General features: G+C 42.6%; 2 protein-coding genes across 2 annotated transcripts in view; one reads left to right on the top strand and one right to left on the bottom strand.

Annotated features, from left to right (window-relative positions):
- The window catches only part of ACO1 (aconitase 1), a 60,947-nt gene extending 57,923 nt beyond the window's left edge, over positions 1-3,024 (top strand). The window contains exons 20-21 of the mRNA XM_057547907.1: positions 1,007-1,192; positions 2,133-3,024. Of these exons, the coding sequence (XP_057403890.1) occupies positions 1,007-1,192; positions 2,133-2,246 (300 nt within the window). The 3' untranslated portion in view covers positions 2,247-3,024. The remainder of the gene's footprint in view (positions 1-1,006; positions 1,193-2,132) is intronic.
- Positions 3,025-8,495: 5,471 nt separating this feature from the next.
- RIGI (RNA sensor RIG-I) overlaps positions 8,496-19,470 on the bottom strand; it is a 41,448-nt gene continuing 30,473 nt past the window's right edge. Inside the window, 4 exon segments of the mRNA XM_057547909.1 lie at positions 8,496-8,907; positions 10,500-10,643; positions 18,202-18,259; positions 18,261-18,306. Coding sequence (XP_057403892.1) covers positions 8,569-8,907; positions 10,500-10,643; positions 18,202-18,259; positions 18,261-18,306 — 587 coding nt within the window. The 3' untranslated portion in view covers positions 8,496-8,568.

The following is a 19,470-nucleotide window of genomic DNA, read 5'->3' as shown; positions in this document are numbered from 1 at the left end:
TATACATATACATACGTATAACTCTTTTTAAGATCTGTTCCCATGTAGGTCATTACAGAGTATTGAGTCGAGTTCCCTGTGCTATACAGTGGGTTCTTATTAGTTATCTATTTTATATATAGTAGTGTGTATATGTCAATCCCAATCTCCCAGTTTATCCCCCCCCCTTCCCCCTTGGTAACCATAAGTTTGTTTTCTACATCTGTGACTCAAGAATCTACATTTTTAACAAGCTTCCTGAGTAACCCTGATTCAGGGGATCTTAAAAGTGTACCCTAGATATTGAGACCTTTTAGGGGTATCTTACTATTATATTACAGTTAACTAATATTTGAGGATGGGGTATTTTAGTTAATCAAGTATCCTGGTTTATTGATCATTGCTGTACATTGCCAGTTATAGATTACCAGTAAAATGTAGTTTATAGGAAGCTTTATATCAAGATTATATTCAACGTAATTTGATCCCTGAAACAGGAAGTATAAAAGCAGCACACAGTAGGTAATCATTTACTTTCTCTGTAGTATGTTCTGAAAGTTGCGTTTTTATTAAATCTTCGGTGTCTGCTGATGCACCTACAATAATAGCAAAATTCAAGGGGAAAAATGAATTTTCTTTATGTTTCTTTGTGCTGAGGTTTCCAGATACAGTGCAAGTTTGCTGAGAAATGTATCACAAAGTGGCTAAGTGTGTGGTTAGACTGCATGGGTTCAGATAAACCACTGACTACTAGGGTACAGGGGCACAATAATAGCGTCTACATCGAGGGTTGTGGGAGGGTGGGAGGAGAGTTCATTTCAGTGCCTACATGCTGCCTACACAGTGCAGGCAATCAGTTAAGCCTGGCTACTGTGTTATTTATAACTAGGGGGCAACATTTTACTTAAACGATTAATTGGTACTTACGAAGAATTTAGGTGTGAGAAGAGTTTTGACTTAAGAAGCCTTTGTAAAGTGTCTGTGTAACTAAAGAAAAACTGTCCAAACTACTCTGTTGGCTCATCAGGGAATCAGAGCTGTCCTGGCTGAGAGTTACGAGCGAATTCACCGAAGTAACTTGGTCGGGATGGGGGTGATCCCCCTCGAGTATCTCCCCGGGGAGAATGCAGACACCCTAGGACTCACAGGGCGGGAACGATACACTATCAGCATTCCAGAAACCCTCAAACCACGAATGAAAGTCCAGGTCAAGGTAAGTCGGCGCCTTTCCATGCCAGGCCCAGCTCAAAGGCCCTGTGTTCATCATCAGTCTTGTTAGAAGGAAATCAGTGGGATTTGGAAGGAAAAAAAAAATCCCTCAGTAGACGTGCTTTAGACTTAGGAGTTCTACTAGCACCTTTCTGACCTGCCAGCACAGTGATGCCACACTATGTCGGTTTGTTATTTATTCTGTTTACTCATAGAGTTATCAGTTCCATCCTTCCTCCCAAACCCGCCAGCCCCACTGTCTCCTGTTCCTCCCACTCTCAGCCCAGAGAGCAGTGATGAAAGCTCAGGGATAGGGCATTGTCACATTACCTTAAAAACACCTTTTTATTATAAACCTGTGAACAGACACACTCACCCCATCCCTGAGCCTCACCCCAGGCGGCCGACTTTGATTAGCCCAAAGGTGAAAACGACAGTGCCCTGGATGAGGTAAGGGTGAAAAACCAGCACCAAGGTCCCAGGGTGACCTAGCTGCCCAGGCAGACTAAGCTGCCGAGCTGTGTCCCAGGGTGAGCAGCTGGGCCAGTGCCTAAGGGACAACCTCAACGAAACGTCTGCTGACTGCCGACGCTTCCATCCTCGGGCAGTCCCTGGAGGAAGTTTAGAAAATATCCCAAACGTCACTACTAGCTACTGCCCTGAGAGGCTATTTCTAATTCTCAGGTGTCTCTCACTTCCATCACTTATTCTCTGCAGTGCTTGCTTTACCGTGTAGATCAGTACACTGGGGATCTTGTTAAATAAAACGCAACTTACTGCTCAGCAGGTCTGGGCTGGGGCCAGCGTGCGCCTGTTCCCGGCACTGCCGGGGTGTGGACCACACTTGGAGGGGCAGCCTGAGGGCGGGCCGGGCAGGATGCCTCTGGAAAGGGCTGGCTCGCCTCCTCCCTCAGCGATTCTTCTCTGCTTCTTCGTCCTCCCAGCTGCATACCGGCAAGACCTTCCAGGCTGTCATGAGGTTTGATACCGACGTGGAGCTCACTTATTTCCACAACGGGGGCATCCTCAACTACATGATTCGCAAGATGGCCAAGTAGGCCCTGGTTTCCTCGGAGATGGGCATCCTGGCCGCAGTGGGGAGCAAGCGCAGTGCCTGCAGCCCGCGGGCCCTGGCGTGGTAGTCTCTCCACCCCAGCCTTTCCCCGCCCCGCCCCGCCCCTCCCCTCCCCTCCACGCAGGGGCGCTTCCTGCCCAGGGCGCCCTAAGGTTCCGGTGCCGATCCTCTGCACACAAAATCAGCAGTTTCTACATGCTCTATTTTTGTTAATCTTTTTATCTTTTTCTAGAATTTGGAAGCTTAGAATGGTGGAATTGTCAGTTGTGCCAGGAAGAGAGAGAGCTGAGCCCTTTACAGTTACTGATCACAGAATATGTTGATTTTTCACTCTTAGCCTCTACTGTTCAGCTGAACACAAATGTCTCCTGCCCGATTTTGGGTTCCTCTGTTACCCTCTGCTCGATGAAACCTTTCCCTTGAAAGTCCTTTGCCTCTGCATACCGTCCCAATGTTAACTGACAAGGCAGAGAAGAACTTTTTCACACTTCAAATCCTAGCCGTGACTGTGATCCCCTCGCCCCGCCCTTTCCTCCAGCGTGAATGATCCAGACACCTCGTGGATGGCTCAGAGGTTGAAATTTTTTGATTATGTACCTTCTGATAGATCAACACTGAAGAAATATGGAGGTTTCTTTTACTATATTCAAACATTTTCCCCAGAAAAATTTTCACGTATCAAGAGAACTTTGGATGTGGTTTTGGAGAGAGATGCAGAACATTTCTAATTTGAATACGATTAAATCTATTTTCAAGGAAAACTTTTTGACTTTGATACTGAATTCTGCTGTGTGTGTGGTCCTCGTTTTGGGATATGTAGAGCAGAGCAAACCTCAGACTGCAGGATCCTGAAGCCTGGATGACCTTCGAGTTCTCCTCTTTTTGTAACCACGTCAGTAATATGCAGGTTAAATGGCCGTGTTGAACCTCATCTGGGAGCAAACAAGAAGGTAGCAATAGCCTGGTAGCAGTAGCAATAATGTAGTCTGGTGAACGGATCATAATTTTTTAATTTTCATCTAGGTTATCTGCTCATTTTCATCACTGAAGTCATTTCAGGGCATGTCTTAGGCTACTCCAGCTGCCATAATGAAATATCAGAGACTGAGTGGCTCAAACATCAAAAATTTATTTTCTCACCATTCTGGAGTCTGGAAGTCCAAGATCGAGGTTCCAGCAAATTCATTTTCTGGTGAGAGCTCTCTCTCTTCCTGGCTTACAGCCAGCTACCTTCTCACTGTGTCCTCACATGGCCTTCCCTTAGTGCGTGCGCACGGAGAGAAAGCACGAATGAATGAGCTCTCTGGTGTCTTCTTCCTACAAGGGCCCTACTCTCGTGACCTTTGTTAACCTTAATTACTTCCCTAGAGATTCCATCTCCACAGAGTCACAGTGTCGGGGAGGACTTCGACCTATGAATTTTGTGGGGACAACAAACATTCAGTCCATAACAGGGCACCTTACAGCTTACAAATTAATCTTCTTGTAATGGATTTTAAGTCTCAACTTTAGCACTCAGGGTTTGTGGGCTGGGCAGTAGAACACCTAGGATCAAATCCTGTCTCCACCTCTTCCCAGAGGACGGACAAGGCAGGTTATTGAGCATGCTTGCCTCTGACGTCCTGGGATCTAGCTTCTGTTCGTGAATAAAAATTACAAACAGAACCCTGTTGCACAAGAAAAGCCTGTGACCCTCAAGTTAAGATCAGTCCTAGGATAAAAACACTAAGAAGGGCTGAGAAAACAGCCGTCCACCCCTTAGCCCTCCGTTGCGGAGCATGGGAGCAGCCTGGACCCCCACAATCAGTGCTTATGAGGAAACAGATTCCTGCAGCTATGACTTCTGGAATGGGGTCCCTTCACTTCTGGACTCCCCTCAGCTACCTCCAAACACACTGTCTTGTTCATTAATAAAATGTCTCAGCCAGTGTCCCATCCTTGCTCTCCACAAGGCTGAACAAATAAACCCCTTTTACCTGGTTTCTCAAGAAGGCACCAGGCTGCTTACCCCCCAGATTAGAAGTGTGCTGCTCTTGCTAGACCCAGCCCCTCCTTCCTCTCCATGGGGTTCCCATCTCCTTTGTTCTTAGTTTTCTAAATCCATTCCTGCCTGATCCCTCCTAGGGAAACAAGCGCTCCTTGGTGTGCACAGTGAGTTCACTGACCAACTTTTTTTTTTTTTTAATTAATTAATTAATTTTAATTTATGGCTGTGTTGTGTCTTCGTTTCTGTGCGAGGGCTTTCTCTAGTTGCGGCGAGGGGGGGGGCCACTCTTCATCGCAGTGCGCGGGCCTCTCACTGTCGTGGCCTCTCTTGTTGTGGAGCACAGGCTCCAGACGCGCAGGCTCAGTAGTTGTGGCTCAAGGGCCCAGTTGCTCCGTGGCATGTGGGATCTTCCCAGACCAGGCTTCGAACCCGTGTCCCCTGCATTGACAGGTGGATTCTTAACCACTGCGCCACCAGGGAAGCCCAATGACCAACTTTTTTAATGCAGCAAATAAGCACATGTGTCTTTGGCTATGGGACAGCCTTCGTGTTAAGTGGAGAATAATCTAGGGGAAGGATATATTAGTCATGACTCTTAGTTGTAGTATTAGAAGCACAATTCACACTGCCTAAAGCAAAAAAAAAAAAAAAAAAAAAAAATTGGCTCACAGAACTTGAAGAACACGGGTGGCCATGGCGGCAGGCTTGATTGGATCTATGACTCAAACTCAGGTTCCTTCCCTATCATTTCCCCTCTCGCCCTTCATTTGTGACGGCCTCTCTCTGGGGCGGTCCGTGTGCCGGGGGATGTGGCCACCGGCAGCTCTGGGGGTCACAGATAATAATTTGTGGTTGTAGAGATTTGTCTCCCAGTATTCCCTAGGCTAAACATACTGGAAGTTTGCTCGTCACCTAAATGAAGAACCTTATTTTTGGCACAGTTGGCCTTTCAGGGTTGAGTTAGGACAGTGTGGCGTACCCTGCAGGGTTATGAGGAGCAATGGAGATTCTGAAAAATTGGAACCAAGGTTCCACTGGCTGCCTTCTTTGGAAGTTGTTAAATGTCATGACCACAAACAGAATTTAACATCCAAGTAGTTTTTGTTCACCCAGACAGCCTAATCATTGTGCACAAAGATTATATAATTACAGCTGATATTTTTAACAGGTTTAATAATTTGCATCCTCAAAACTGAGATCTACTTTTTAACTACAGATTTGTTGAGTGGAATTTATAGTTTTATTACATAATATAATAAAACAGAGTTACTGGTATGATCCTGAAATTAATACTCCCATTTGGTTCTGGTTGTCTAGTCAGCATCAGGGCTGAGTATCTGCTACTGTGCTTCTACAGGATGTTAACAACGTCCCATGAATAAAAGGGGTCCAGGGTTGGGGTATCTGGGAACCACTGGGTTAAACAGGCCTTATTACCGCAGAATTGACACAAGGACACACAATAGCAGTGTGTACCGGAAACCGCTCATTTGAGGGGAGAGGGGGCAGCAGACAATATAGAATCCTATCCGCCCACAGAACTGCTTTCTTCAGAGCATCTCACAGCACCTGGGTTTCACAGGACACACTTGAGGGAACACTGACCTGATGGCTTGTCTTTAAATTCAAATAATAATGTCAGTTTTAAGGGTGGGAATCAGTTTACTGGCCTTGTGACACAATCAGGCACTTGACTGAAGGTGACTTTTCATTTCAGGTGAAAATATCACAAGGTGAGCACTGGTGGGGACCACAGAGTTAACAAGATGGAGTGGCTGTTATCAGATTATATCAGAACCACCTGAGGAACTTCAAAACGTACATGTGGCTAGACACACCCTGGCAGGATGTTCTGAGGGGGCTGGGCATGTGCCCATGAAAAAGACTCCCCAGTTGGTTCTGAAATGCAGCCTTTGACCTAGAAATCCAACGACCAGCATTTGGACATCAGTTAAGAGTGCGCAATTCTTAAAACCCTACCTACTGGTTTCTTTCATTCAATAAATATTAACCAAATGCCTACTCTGTTCCATGCTCTATCTATGCCTGCGATGGCTTGACTCCAGGCTAAAGTCAAACAAGGATGTTATTTTTCTTGTTTCAGCTTTAGACTGCATTCTTCTGTTGGCTGTACTATTCACCTTCATCCAAATTGAATTATTTAGATACTTGCAAGAACTTTTCTCAAACAGATTTCCAGTGGATGTTGTATACATCCTATTGGAGTCCTTAAATAGCAGCATCCAAAAAGGGCAATCACATATAAAAAGAGATACTTGTTAGATTGGGATTTATAAGAAATATATATTTGGTCTTTGTCCCTAGTTTCTGGCACAGAGCTCCTAAAACCCTTGGAATTTCGTGATAAGAGCAACAAAGGTGTCTCTTGTTATGTTAATGAGTGACTTTTGGATCGCCCCTAAGGATGGGGGCTGGTTACCGGAAAACCAACCACGTGATTAGAGGGTTAGACCTTTCAGTCCCATCCCCTGACCTCAGGGGAGGGGAGAGGGGCTGGAGGTTGAATAAATTACCAATGGCCAATGATTTAATCAATCATGCTTACGTAATGAAACCTCCATGAAACCCAAAGGACAAGGTTCAAAGAGCTTCCAGGTTTGTGAACAAAACTGGAGAGAGATTCAGAGAAGACACAGAAACTCTGAGCCCCTTCGCCAAACCTTATCCTATGCATCTCTTTCCTTTGGCTGCTCCTGAGTTACTTCCTTTTATAATAAACCGATGATCTAGTAAGTAAAAGGTTTCTCTGAGTTCTGTGAGCCTCTCTAGCAAATTAAGCCCACAGAGGAGGTTGCTGTAACCTCTCATCTGTATTCAATTGGTCAGAGGCACAGGTAATAACAATTTGGCTTCTGAAGTAGGGAAGAGGCGGGGCAGTTTTGTAGGACTGAGCCCTTAACTTGTAGGGATCTGACGCCATCTCCAGGCAGATAGTGGCAGAACTGAGTTGAATGGTAGGACACCCCGTTGGTGAATTGCTTGGTGGTGCGGGAACAAAGCCCATATTAAAAGTGGTGACCAGAACGTTAATACTCTAATAAAATATAAATGGAAAATGAATAAAAATCAGCAAGCAAGTTGGCTTAAATAACCCATTTTATTGTGTCTTACTAAGAATACTATTAATAACCATTATCAAACAACTACTATGTATATCAAGTACTTATATGTTATTTCAGTTAAAAACTCTCCACTAACCCTTACAGGTATGTATTATCCTTGTTTCACAGATGAAGAAAATTAAGCCTAGGAGAAGTTATGTAACTGGCAAGTTCTCTGACTCAAGAGAGTCAGAGAAGGTTTGCATCAGCAAACCTTGTTAAATGACACAGGAATGCCATTTGGATATGTATTCTAAGTTTTTAAACAGAAAGGACGGCCAAATTAAACTGCCCCTTCAGTATCATCCAAGGGACCTACCTGAGAACAGAGTCCGAATGTTGACCATCAACTGTTACTGGAAAATGGCTTGAAATGACCATTCGAAGGGAACAACGGCACAGGTTAAGAAAACAAATTAATTGGTCAAGATGTACAATAAACTAAAAGAATAGAAATGAACTTCTCAATGAGTACTGTATTATTTAAATTCCCGCATTACTAAAAATTGTCCACTGTAGAATTTTAAGATCAGATTCCACACATAGAGAACACAAGTGTATGTGACTATTATGCCTATGTATGTGTATATATATTGAACCTTTGGAATTACCAACGTGTAAAGGATCAGCAAAAAGGAGCCAGTAGAAAAGACTGGGATAGAGTTAGAAGTGCTAGTGGCCAAGAGGGAGTTCCAAGAAAGGAGTATTCAACAGGGCCAAAAGCAGCAAAGAGGTCAAACAGAGGGAAGGACTAAGACGTGCCCAGTGGATTGGGCCACCAGAGTCGCTGGTGACCTTGACAAAAACAATTTCAGTAGATTATTAAGGGCAAAAGCCAGTTTACAGTAGGTTAAGGAAAGAAAGGGAAGCATGGAAAACCTTTCAACATTCCATTCACTCATTCATTTATCTCAATGTGTACTGAGTGGCTAGCGGTGCACACTGGCAGTGGGTTCTGAAGGGAAGAATGGCAATAAGTTAAGCCTTTTTCATTTTTCCCAAGCTCTACTGACCTACAAAGTGATTCACTGAGTGCTGTGATTCATTCACTTGTGTTTTATGTAAGTGATACAGTACAAACTGCTGAAAACAACAGAAGTTAAGTGATATATACTCAGTACAGTACCAGCCTTAGGGAAAATATCTTGACAGTGGTACAAGTGATCTGTGATTCACCCACTGGTCTAATTTCTTCTTCACTCAAGGTCACCCATTCCCTGCAGACTGAGGTCCTGAGCTCAAGTGGACATTTCTGCAGCATCAAATGGGATGGTCTCAAAATGAAAGTCCTTCCACTTTGCATACAGTGTCTGAGCTCCAGTTGCAACATCTTCCACCACAAAACTTTGAATCTTTATAACTGGAATCTCAAATACCTTATACTTCCCATGGATTCCCCAGTCATAGCTGCAGTCCTCCCTGGCACAGAAGATCTTTGCTCTCTTCTCAAAACTCCCAAAGCTCTTTGGTCTGGGGTGTAACTTACTCACAAAGTGCTCCCTGAAAGCAACTCCAACCACAATGAAATGGCATTCCTACAGATGAAGGGATCGAATAGCATACAAAACAGAACGTTAGAACCAGAACATAATTGTAATTTAAAAAAAAGAAAACACCACAATAATCAGAGATGACGAGAAGGCGGAATCCCAATTCTTTTACAGACGGAGTAAGAAGGAAATGTGGATTTGCCTCAAGGCCAGAGTAGAATCCACGCAGCCTGACCCCCAGTGACACAGGTGGAGGTGAGGGTGGAGGTGGGGGTGCAAGTGAAGGGGACAGGGGACACCTCATGAAGGGGAGGACTAAGAATTTTCCAGGCAACCTGGCTCCCAAAAATAGATACTCCTTATTAATTCAGAGACAAAGGGGTATTTATTGAAGATCTGTGAAGCCTGAGTTCACCAGTGGCCCTGACAGGAAGAATCCAAAGGATACTGAGAACAACAACAAAGGGTCAATGTGTATCTGAAGAGGCTCAGGGACTAATGTGTCCACTGGCCCCGCCCCCAGTCAACATTAGAATAAACCTGAACAAACGCCACAGTGCACAGAACAAACGCAGATCCTACATACCAGTCCCTCAGGAAAACATAGTCTAAAAGGGCCATTTCAACAGAAGATAACCCAAATTGGAGCTGAAAGGACCTTCCTTTTACTGCTAAAGAAAAAGACTCAGAAAGGTATGGGAACTTGCCAGTATTACCCCTAATACACTTCTTGCTCCAATGTTGGACTGATTAGAGACTCAGCTTTCTGAAGACTAAACAGAACCCTAAAGTAATAACTCATCATCTGACCTGGCCCAGGCCCTCCACCCTCCCCATTCGGCAGCAATAGTTACATCCAATTTTTGTCTTTGGAGATTTTTCTAACCCTTTATCTAAGAGTTTTAAGAAAGAAAAATAGAAAGCTAACCTGCAGATGTCATGTTTTTAAAATAAGGAGATTTTGCTTCCATTGTAAAAGTGATCCATATCCCCAAAAGAAAGTTTAGGAAACATAAAATAGTAGAAAGAGAAAAAATCATGGTGTCTCACTGCAAAATATTAATACATTTTAGTATACTTCCTCTAGCCTATTTTTGTACAAAGATAAGTGTTTTTTTGGTGGTGGTGATGGTGGTATTGCTGCTATTATTTTGCACTGCTATGATCATAGCATATTTACTACTTTGTATCCTCGTTAATTTTCCCACTTTACCATTAGTTTATAAGAAGTTTTTCATTATACTATATAAGCTTCCTAATCATTTTGTTTAATAAACTTTATTTTGGAGTAATTTCAGATTTACCCTGAACTACAGGTTTTACCACTTTTTCTAATAATATCCTTCATCTGTTCTAGGATCTAATCCAGGATACCATGGTGCATTTAGCGTAACCATTATTTGTAATGGCTACCTAATATATAATTAAGTAGCTGTGCAGCAATCTTTAAGCTATTTCTTTATTGTTGAACATCAAGGGTTTCTTTTAAACTTTTTAGCCCTTTAAAAATACATGGACCATGGCCATGATAACAACAGAATAATAGTATTCTTACTATAAATATCTCACTGATAGATAATAAGCTTTAATGAGTGCTAAAAAATGACCCAGTGCTATTTGTTAAAAAGGCTGCCTACCTCCATCACTCTTATATCAACTGTATAACATGCAAAGGTTTTGCACTTTCTGCAGAGCAGTTTTTTATTTTCCTTATCAAGCCCAGGTTTTGCTTTTCCTTGATTATCCCTGATGAATTTTTCATGAATCTGTATCTGGCAAACCTAGATGCAAAAACCAAAACAAACAAAAGAACCTCCTCAAATATGTAATTTGAGTATAACTAGGATATATATACACACACATATATATGTACATAATCATTCATTCCTATACAACTTCCATGAACATACAGTACCTGGCTTTGTTCATAAAAATCTCATAGGTAATTTTATTGATTCTCCTAATAGGAGAATTCTTCGTTAGTTAATGTTTAATTGTGGCCTCCAATTAGTCTTTTAATAACTTCATCAAAGATGCCCATAAAAGCACTAAAGATGTCCATAAAATAGTCATGTGAACCATGCTTTCTACTTTAGTAGTTGGTAAAACTTTAAAAATCCTTCACAGGGACTTCCCTGGTGGCACAGTGGACAAGAATCCGCCTGCAATGCAGGGGACATGGGTTCGATTCCTGGTCCGGGAAGATCCCACATGCAGCAGAGCAACTAAGACCGTGCACCACAACTACTGAACCCGTGTGCCACAACTACTGAAGCCCGTGTGCCACAACTACTGAAGCCCGCACGCCTAGAGCCCACGCTCCACAAGAGAAGCCACTGCAATGAGAAGCCCGCGCACCACAACAAAGAGTAGCCCCCGCTCGCCACAACTAGAGAAAGCCCATGCATAGCAGCGAAGACCCAACACAGCCAAAAATAAAATTAAATTAAATCTTTTAAAAAATAAAAAAATAAAAATCCTTCACAAACAGACATATGATATGCATTAACTGTTTCAGGAATAATTACACCCACTCACAAGGCATAAACCCACTGAATGGAACAGTAGGCAGAAGAGTCCCTCACCGCTTAAAATCTTTTTTCTCTCTTCCTTTCCAACCACAGAGAGTATTGTTGAATTACAGTAAAATTAAATGTCTGTATAGGATGACCACATTCTATCTCAAAATTTAGGCCTTGGCTAAGTACAACTAAGAACCCTCGACATTATATATAAAATACACATAAGATTCTGTAGGGTGAAGAGAGGAAGGCAGACCAGCTAGGAACCTTGGGACCCTAGAAACAACATGGTAGTGAGTTTCCTGGGTTTCTTTTTGCCTCATATATCCCAGACATGGACCTGAAGAAGCTGGCAACCAGAAATGACTATGGGGACAGACAAAGAAGTCTCAACAAAACCCTATCTCTCTAGCCAAAAGACCAGGACAGGGGCGCTCACCAGGACAGGGGCAGCCAGTAAGACAGAAAACTTTCAGACAACAGCTGTTCTACCAAACCCCACAGGAAAAAACAGCAACAACAATAACAACAACAAAAAACCCTGAACCCTGAGGCTAAGTGTGGAACCTAGATTTCCACTCTGCAGGGCTGTTACAAAGCACCTCAACACTCCCACCTGGTGGTGTCAGAGAAAGCCAGGATTTTCAGTCCTGCCAAATGGTAGCACCCCTCACCTGTGGTGTCCATGGAGACCACGTGGGGGGCCAGAACTCCCATCCCCACACAGCAGTAACAAGGAGCCTCCCCTTGCTGGCATCAACAGAGGCTGAGTAGGAAACCAAGACTTCTACCTTTACCTGACAGTGATGAAACAACGTCCCCCATCTCCCCTGCCAGAATGATATCAGAAAGAAGCCAGCTGACACAGAAGGTTAAATAAGATCCCAAGTCTCATCATATAGTATGAAAATCTCTGGGTTTTGATTAAAAATCACTCTTCATACCAAAAACCAGAAAGATCTCAAACTGAATGAAAAAAAAAGACAACCAATTGATGCCAACATGGAGATGACAGAGATGTGAGAATTATTTGACAAAGATTTTAAAGTAGCAATAATAAAAATGCTTCAATGAGTCATCATAAACACTCTTAAAACATGAACAAATATAGAGGCCCAACAAAGAAACGGAAGACATAAATAAGAACAAAATGGAAATTTTAGAACTAAAAGATATAATAACCAAAATAAAAAGCTTAGTGGATGGGCTCAACAGCAGAATGGAGAGGAAAAAGGAAAGAATCAGTGAACTAGAAGACAGAACAATAGAAATGACCCAATGTAAACAACAGAAAGAAAATAGACCGAAATAAATAAATAAATAAACAGAGCCTCAGGGACCTTTAGGACTATTTAAAAATATCTAACATTTATGACACTGGGGTCCTGGAAGGAGAGGGGAAAGAGCAGAGCTTAAAAAGTGCTGGAAGAAAAAAAAAAAAAAAGTGCTGGAAGAAATAATGACGGAACATTTCCCAAATCTAACATAATGTAACATAAACCTACAGATACAAGATGCTGGACAAATCCAAATAGGATAAACCCAAAGAAACCAAGACACATTATAATTAAACTTCAGAGAACTAAAGACATAGGAAAGAATCTTGAAAGCAGCCAGAAAAAAACTGACACCTTACCTATAGGGGAAAAACAATCTGGATGACACCAGATTTCTCAGCAGACACTATGGGAGAGCAGAAGAAAGTGACACAGTATTTTTCAAATGCTGAAAGAAAAACCTGTCAACGCAGACGCCTATATCCAGCAATATATCCTTCAAAAATAAAGAGGAAATCAAGACATTCTCAGATGAAGGGAAACTAAAAGAATTTGTTCACCAGTAGACCTTCCCTAAGAGAAGAGCAAAAGGAAGGTCTCTAAACAGAAGGATATGAAAAAAGAAGAAAACTTGAAACATCATAAAGGAAGAAAGAACATGGTGATTTCCACAGTATCAGCTGTAGAAGGATCCGCTCTGTCCCAGTGGTTTGTGGTGCTGCCTCTTTTATCAAGTGTTCCAGGTGGAACCAGATAGCCTAGGTGCAAATCCTGTTCCTACCACTAAGCAGCTGTGTGATTTAGGGCAAGTGCCTCAGTTTCCTCAATTATTATACAAAATGGGAACAATAATAGCATTTACTGTGTGGGCTGTTGGGAGGTAAGACAAGTTAATAATTGCTCAGGGCTGCCTGGCATAGCTTTAATGCTCCTTGTTGTTAACCTCGGTCTTTTAGGCTAGTCTTTTGCTAAGAACCATGAAAATGTTAATGATGGTGATTTGTACTTTAGTATTGGGTAGGGCAATATCCATTCATGAGTTATTTTTTCAGAAATGTCATAGCTATTTTCATTTATTTATTCTATATAAACTCAGGAACCATTTTATCAAGTTAAAATATCATTTAAGGCTTCCCTGGTGGCGCAGTGGTTGAGAATCCGCCTGCCAATGCAGGGGACACGGGTGCGAGCCTTGGTCCGGGAAGACCCCACATGCCACGGAGCAACTAAACCCATGAACCACAACTACTGAGCCTGCACTCTAGAGCCCGCGAGCCACAACTACTGAGCCCACGTGCCACAACTATTGAAGTCCGCGTGCCTAGAGCCTGTGCTCTGCAACAAGAGAAGCCACCGCAGTGAGAAGCCCCCGCACCGCAAGGAAGAGTAGCCCCCACTCGCTGCAACTAGAGAAAGCCTGCGCACAGCAACGAAGACCCAATGCAGCCAAAAATAAATAAATAAATAAATTAATTAATTAAAAAAAATATATATATCATTTATACTTTGATTATGGGTTATGATAAACCTATAAGAGAATTTGCGGCAAATGCACATCTTTAAAATATTCAGTCGTTCCATTCAAGAGCATGGCATTTCTTTTCTTTTGTCTTAATCTACCTTCTATCTCTCTCTAAGTAAAATTTTTTTAGTTGTCCTTATTTACACTTCGAACATTTCTGGTTAGGCCAATAGATGTAGTAGTTAAACAGATGGGCCCTGCCAGCTCCACCCCTAACTAGCTGTGTGGTCTACTGACACTGAAAACTTCCATGCCTCAGTTTCCCTCCTGGAGCATGACATAATAAAGAGGCTCTACCACATGGAGCTCTGTGAGGCTCGTTGATATAAATAAACAAGCATTTGCACAGCTTGGTGGAGAGCCCATGTTCTGCATGTATGAGTCACAGTTATTGCTGTCACTGTGAATGGAAATGTCCCACCCCTGTGTATCTTGTATTGGTTACTGATCATCCATAGAGAATTCATTGATCTCTAAAGCACTTCAAATTCAAATAAAATTTGATTTATATTTAAAAATTTAGGCCTGGAATACAGGTTAGGAAAACAAAGTATGATTTTCTCTCCCCCAACTCCCCACCCCATCCCACTTGAAATTATCTTCACTGTTTTTGTAAGAATAAAGGATGCTTAATGCTTCCTATTTTCAATTCAAGTTTTCACTGCCGTAAAACTGTTGCATTATGTATATTTAATCCCGTTATTTCCTTTGGGTAAATTTCTGGAAGTGAAATTCCTGGGTTACATGATATACACTTCCCTGTGAGAAATTTTAATTTCTTTTTCTCAGACATGGTTCTGATCACTACTTAATGCAGGCTCGGGGTAGGGGGGGATTTGATAGGAAAGAGGGTGAAAATATAAACTTGCCCTTTGGGCATCCAATTAAAAAAATTCACTTATATCTAATGATATTCAATTATATACTAAAATTCAATTAAATATTAATAACCTCAAATATTTTAAATGTCACTAAAGGCAATAAATATAAATCCTATTAAATTAAAACTAACTATTACTGCTATACTGAAAACTAAGTAAAACTCAGTAACTGGATAAAGAGGTTCAACCAAAGCCACAAATTAAGTCTAGGGCACACTGCTTCCCCATCGCCCACCTGGGGTTGAGAAGCAACCTAACTCCCTGCACTGAGGTGGAAAAAGCGAAACTATGAAACCCCAATTGTGTGCAGTCACGGGTACACGTCACGTTGGAAGTTCTTCCATCAAATTGAACTTTCAACCCATATCTTATTCTCTACTCATAAGAAAGGAAAGTAGGCTTCCTCATTTTGATTTCAAATGACCCTCCACAACTAGAACTGTGAAAAATATCCTTTATACCTTATTCCTCCAGAATGAAATACTACCAGACCCTGAAGCTTCCATCATAGTATTAAGTTCTTGGATGCTTCTGGGCTCTCTACATGTTCAGATGGCTGGAGAGTAACCAGAGATTCCCCAAGGGCCACAGTGCTCTGGTGAAGGTCAGCCACACGTAGACAAGGGACAATGCAGCTGTGGGTGCGGAGAAGAAAGTGTACAGTCTCCCTCCCCCCTACCCAGGGATTACCCTAAAGACCTCTGAACTGGTTCCCTCTCTTCTGCAGAGTTTCTTTGATATGAAGGGCCCAGGTGCTCAGATCCAATACCCAACCCTTAACAAAACACCACAGAAAGGGGGCTTACCCCAAGAACCATAATTCCTTTTAGTTTAAAGAGCATAAGGTTTTCCCTACCTTATTATACTTCTCCTAAGCCTTTGAAAGCAAGGTCTTCCTCTTTCAACAGAGCAGTGGAGGCTGGTCACCAGGATAGGACAGGGACGACACCAAGACTCCGAGCTCCCAGCTGCCATGGCATTGCCAGCTGCCAATGACTCGTGGCCGCACTTGTGCTGGGCCCTTGCTGATTCTTTACCACCTCTGACCGTTTTTGATCTGTGGGTGTTAGGGGAATCCCAAATGCTATTAAATAGCCTAATTCAACAGATATTTAAACCATCTTCTCCTCACCCCACTCTATGGCCTGGTGTGCTGCCTACAAAAGAATGTCTATGTGTTTGTTCCAGCCTCCGTCTTCCTCAAGACTTTTACTCTATTGCTTCTGCCACATGTGAGTGTAAGCACCTTGTTACTCAGTGGGGGAGATAAAGAATTATGCCAAAGCTAACATGGTTTTAAAGCCTTTATTAGCAGTGTCCCTGTATTCTACAAAACGGAGAAGTGGCTCAGTGAAAAAACCCTATCCTAAGTAAAATTAAGGAGGGAAATTAAGAGGAACTAAAGAATTGCCCTTCAATTCTGTTCAGTGAAAGTGTGGAAGAGGTATTTTTAAATATCTTGTTCTCCAAACTTTAGGAAGAAATGTTCTTTAAAATGAGTCAACGCTGACATAACACTGTAATTTTTTCCCTAAAATAAGTATTAGTTTGCTTTAGATCATTCATTGCTTCTCAATACTTTTTTGAGCATACAAATTATGACTTTTCAAAATTTTGAACCCTATGGAATTGGTCTACTAAATTGTAAGACTCATCTTCATGAAGTTTTAAAGTAGGCCTCATGCCTCTGTCCAGTAACAGCTCCCATTTTTGAGCACTTATTTTATACCACGCACCGTAGGAAGCAATGCATACGTCTCACTTTATCCCCCAAACTGCCCTGTGAGTTAAATACTGTTATTTTCCCAACTTTACAAACAAGGAGAATGATGATTTCAAAGAGGAACTACCTGAAGTCACACATTTTGTAAGTGGCAGAACTGGGATTGGAACCACTGATTCTAATGTTAAAGCTCCTGCCCCAGACCTGCAGAGTTCAATGCTTCCAGAGAGTCTGAGATAAAATCTCTGCAAATGGTCTGAAGAAAGTATGCGTGTATGTGTGTGTGTGTGTATGTGTGTGTTTCCCCAATCTGCCCCCCATTTTTCTGTGTTATAAAGGAAATTACAACCAAACTAAGGTCACTACCGAGATGCTGGACTGAATCAGTGCGCCACTGCAGAGTTCATACTATTATCCATACCTACATACTTCCAACACTGGGCACACCTCCCAGGCACAGTGCACTGGAAGCTTTTCCCTGAGGACTCTGGATGTTACAGAGAGAGAGATTTGAGGAAAAGACTAAGAAGAGCTATGTCTTGCAGTGTTAGGGTGTAGTGCTCATAATGAACTGTCAACTTAAGGGCAAGTCTAGCTCAGTTTGCCTTTTAGATCTAAAAACACAGTTTCAGGTATTAGCACTAATAAAATATATTTTAACTCACTGAGACTCAAAGCAGAATGAATCTGATGCTCACTACAGGGTGAAATTTTAAGCATAAACTTATGGTTCCAAAATAACACTCTGGGGACTTCCCTGGTGGTGCAGTGGTTAAGAATCTGCCTGCCAATGCAGGGGACGTAGGTTCGAGCCCTGGTCCGGGAAGACCCCACATGCCGTGGAGCAACTAAGCCCGTGCACCACAACTACTGAGCCTGTGCTCTAGAGCCCACGTGCCACAACTACTGAGCCCACATGCCACAACTACTGAAACCTGTGCGCCACAACTACTGAAGCCTGTGTGCTGCAGTTACTGAAGCCCATGTGCCTAGAGCCCGTGCTCCACAACAAGAGAAGCCACCGCAATGAGAAGCCCGCATACCACAACAAAGAGTAGTCCCTGCTCGCTGCAACTAGGGAAAGCCCGCATGCAGCAATGAAGACCCAACGCAGCCAAAATAAATAAATGAATAAATAAATAGAAATGTTAAAAAATATTTTAAAAAGTAAAATAAAATAACACTCAGGGAATTCCCTGGCAGTCCAGTGGTTAGGACTCCACTGCCAAGGGCGCGGTTCAATCCCTGGTCAGGGAGCTAAGATCCCACAAGCCGCACAGTGCGGGGAATGGAACAGTAAAGTAAAATAACACTCAGAGCAATATGATAACAGGTACCAGCCATGCTCACAAACAGGGACTGCTTGTGACTTACAGTCAGATGCTGAAAGAGTAACACAGATACAAAGACTTACCTTTTCTTTAAATACTGCTTCATCTCACGTCTGCAGGCTTAAAATGGAGTCATTCATCATTACTAGTCAGAAGGAAGCACTTGCTCCCTCTTGCTCTTCCTCTGCCTATTAGAAAATAAATATTTTATTTGGTGTCTGTGACTTAAAACTCTGATAAATCTGAGAATATGAGAGAAATAGGGGTATTCCTAAAATTCAACTTTGGTTCACTGAATCCCACTTTCTAGAAAAGCTGAGCTGGTAGGGTGTGAAGTCAAACTCAGGTGTGCACCTGCACATTAAACATTCGGATAAACAAGGAGCCCACCTTAGGCAGGCTTCCTCGGTGTCTCCATGGTACAGTGTGACTGGACAGGCACATTATTAGAAATACTGCTTAAAGACAATCTGGCATGAACCCTCAGGATGACACGGTGAGGGCCCCAAAGATGAATAATAAACAGATGGGGAAATGGGGAAATAAGATATGTTCACAACCACCGGAATATAGGTGGAAAACGATAACTGCTATAAGAAAGATGGATAGGGAGGGCTTCCCTGGTGGCACAGTGGTTAAGAATCTGCCTGCTAATGCAAGGGACATGGGTTCAAGCCCTGGCCCAGGAAGATCTCACATGCCACGGAGCAACTAAGCCTATGTGCCACAACTACTGAGCCTGAGAGCCTGCAAGCCACAACTACTGAGCCCATGTGCCACAACTACTGAAGCCTGCATGCCTAGAGCCTGTGCTGTGCAACAAGAGAAGCCACAACAATGAGAAGCCCGCGCACCACAAGGAAGAGTAGCCCCCACTCACCGCAACTAGAGAAAGCCTGCACACAGCAACAAAGACCCAACACAGCCAATAAATAAATAAATAAATAAATAAATAAATAAATAAATTTATAAAAAAAAGAAAGATGGATAGGGACTTCCCTGGTGGTCCAGTGGGTAAGACTCCATGCTCCCAATGCAGGCAGCCAGGGTTCGATCCCTGGTCAGGGAATTAGATCCCGCATGCCACAATTAAGACCTGGCACAGCTAAATAAATAAATAAATTTTTTTTTTTTAAATAAAGAAAGATGGATAAAAGGGTCACAGGCATTCAAATTAGAGATTATTGCCAGCTGGGAGAATTAGGGACAGGTGATGTGGAGGCAGGAGAAGAGGAAAAACAAAGGTCAGCAGGAGCAGTACACGCACAATTCCTTCAAAAAGGAAGAAATGATAAAGTCAGGTAGGCTGAAGTGGCTAATGAATAAAATGGAAGAATGGGGAATAAGGTTGG

This window comes from Balaenoptera acutorostrata, chromosome 6 (genome assembly GCF_949987535.1).
Source record: "Balaenoptera acutorostrata chromosome 6, mBalAcu1.1, whole genome shotgun sequence".
Taxonomy (NCBI): Eukaryota; Metazoa; Chordata; class Mammalia; order Artiodactyla; family Balaenopteridae; genus Balaenoptera; species Balaenoptera acutorostrata.
This window is presented reverse-complemented; position numbering and strand designations above follow the sequence as displayed.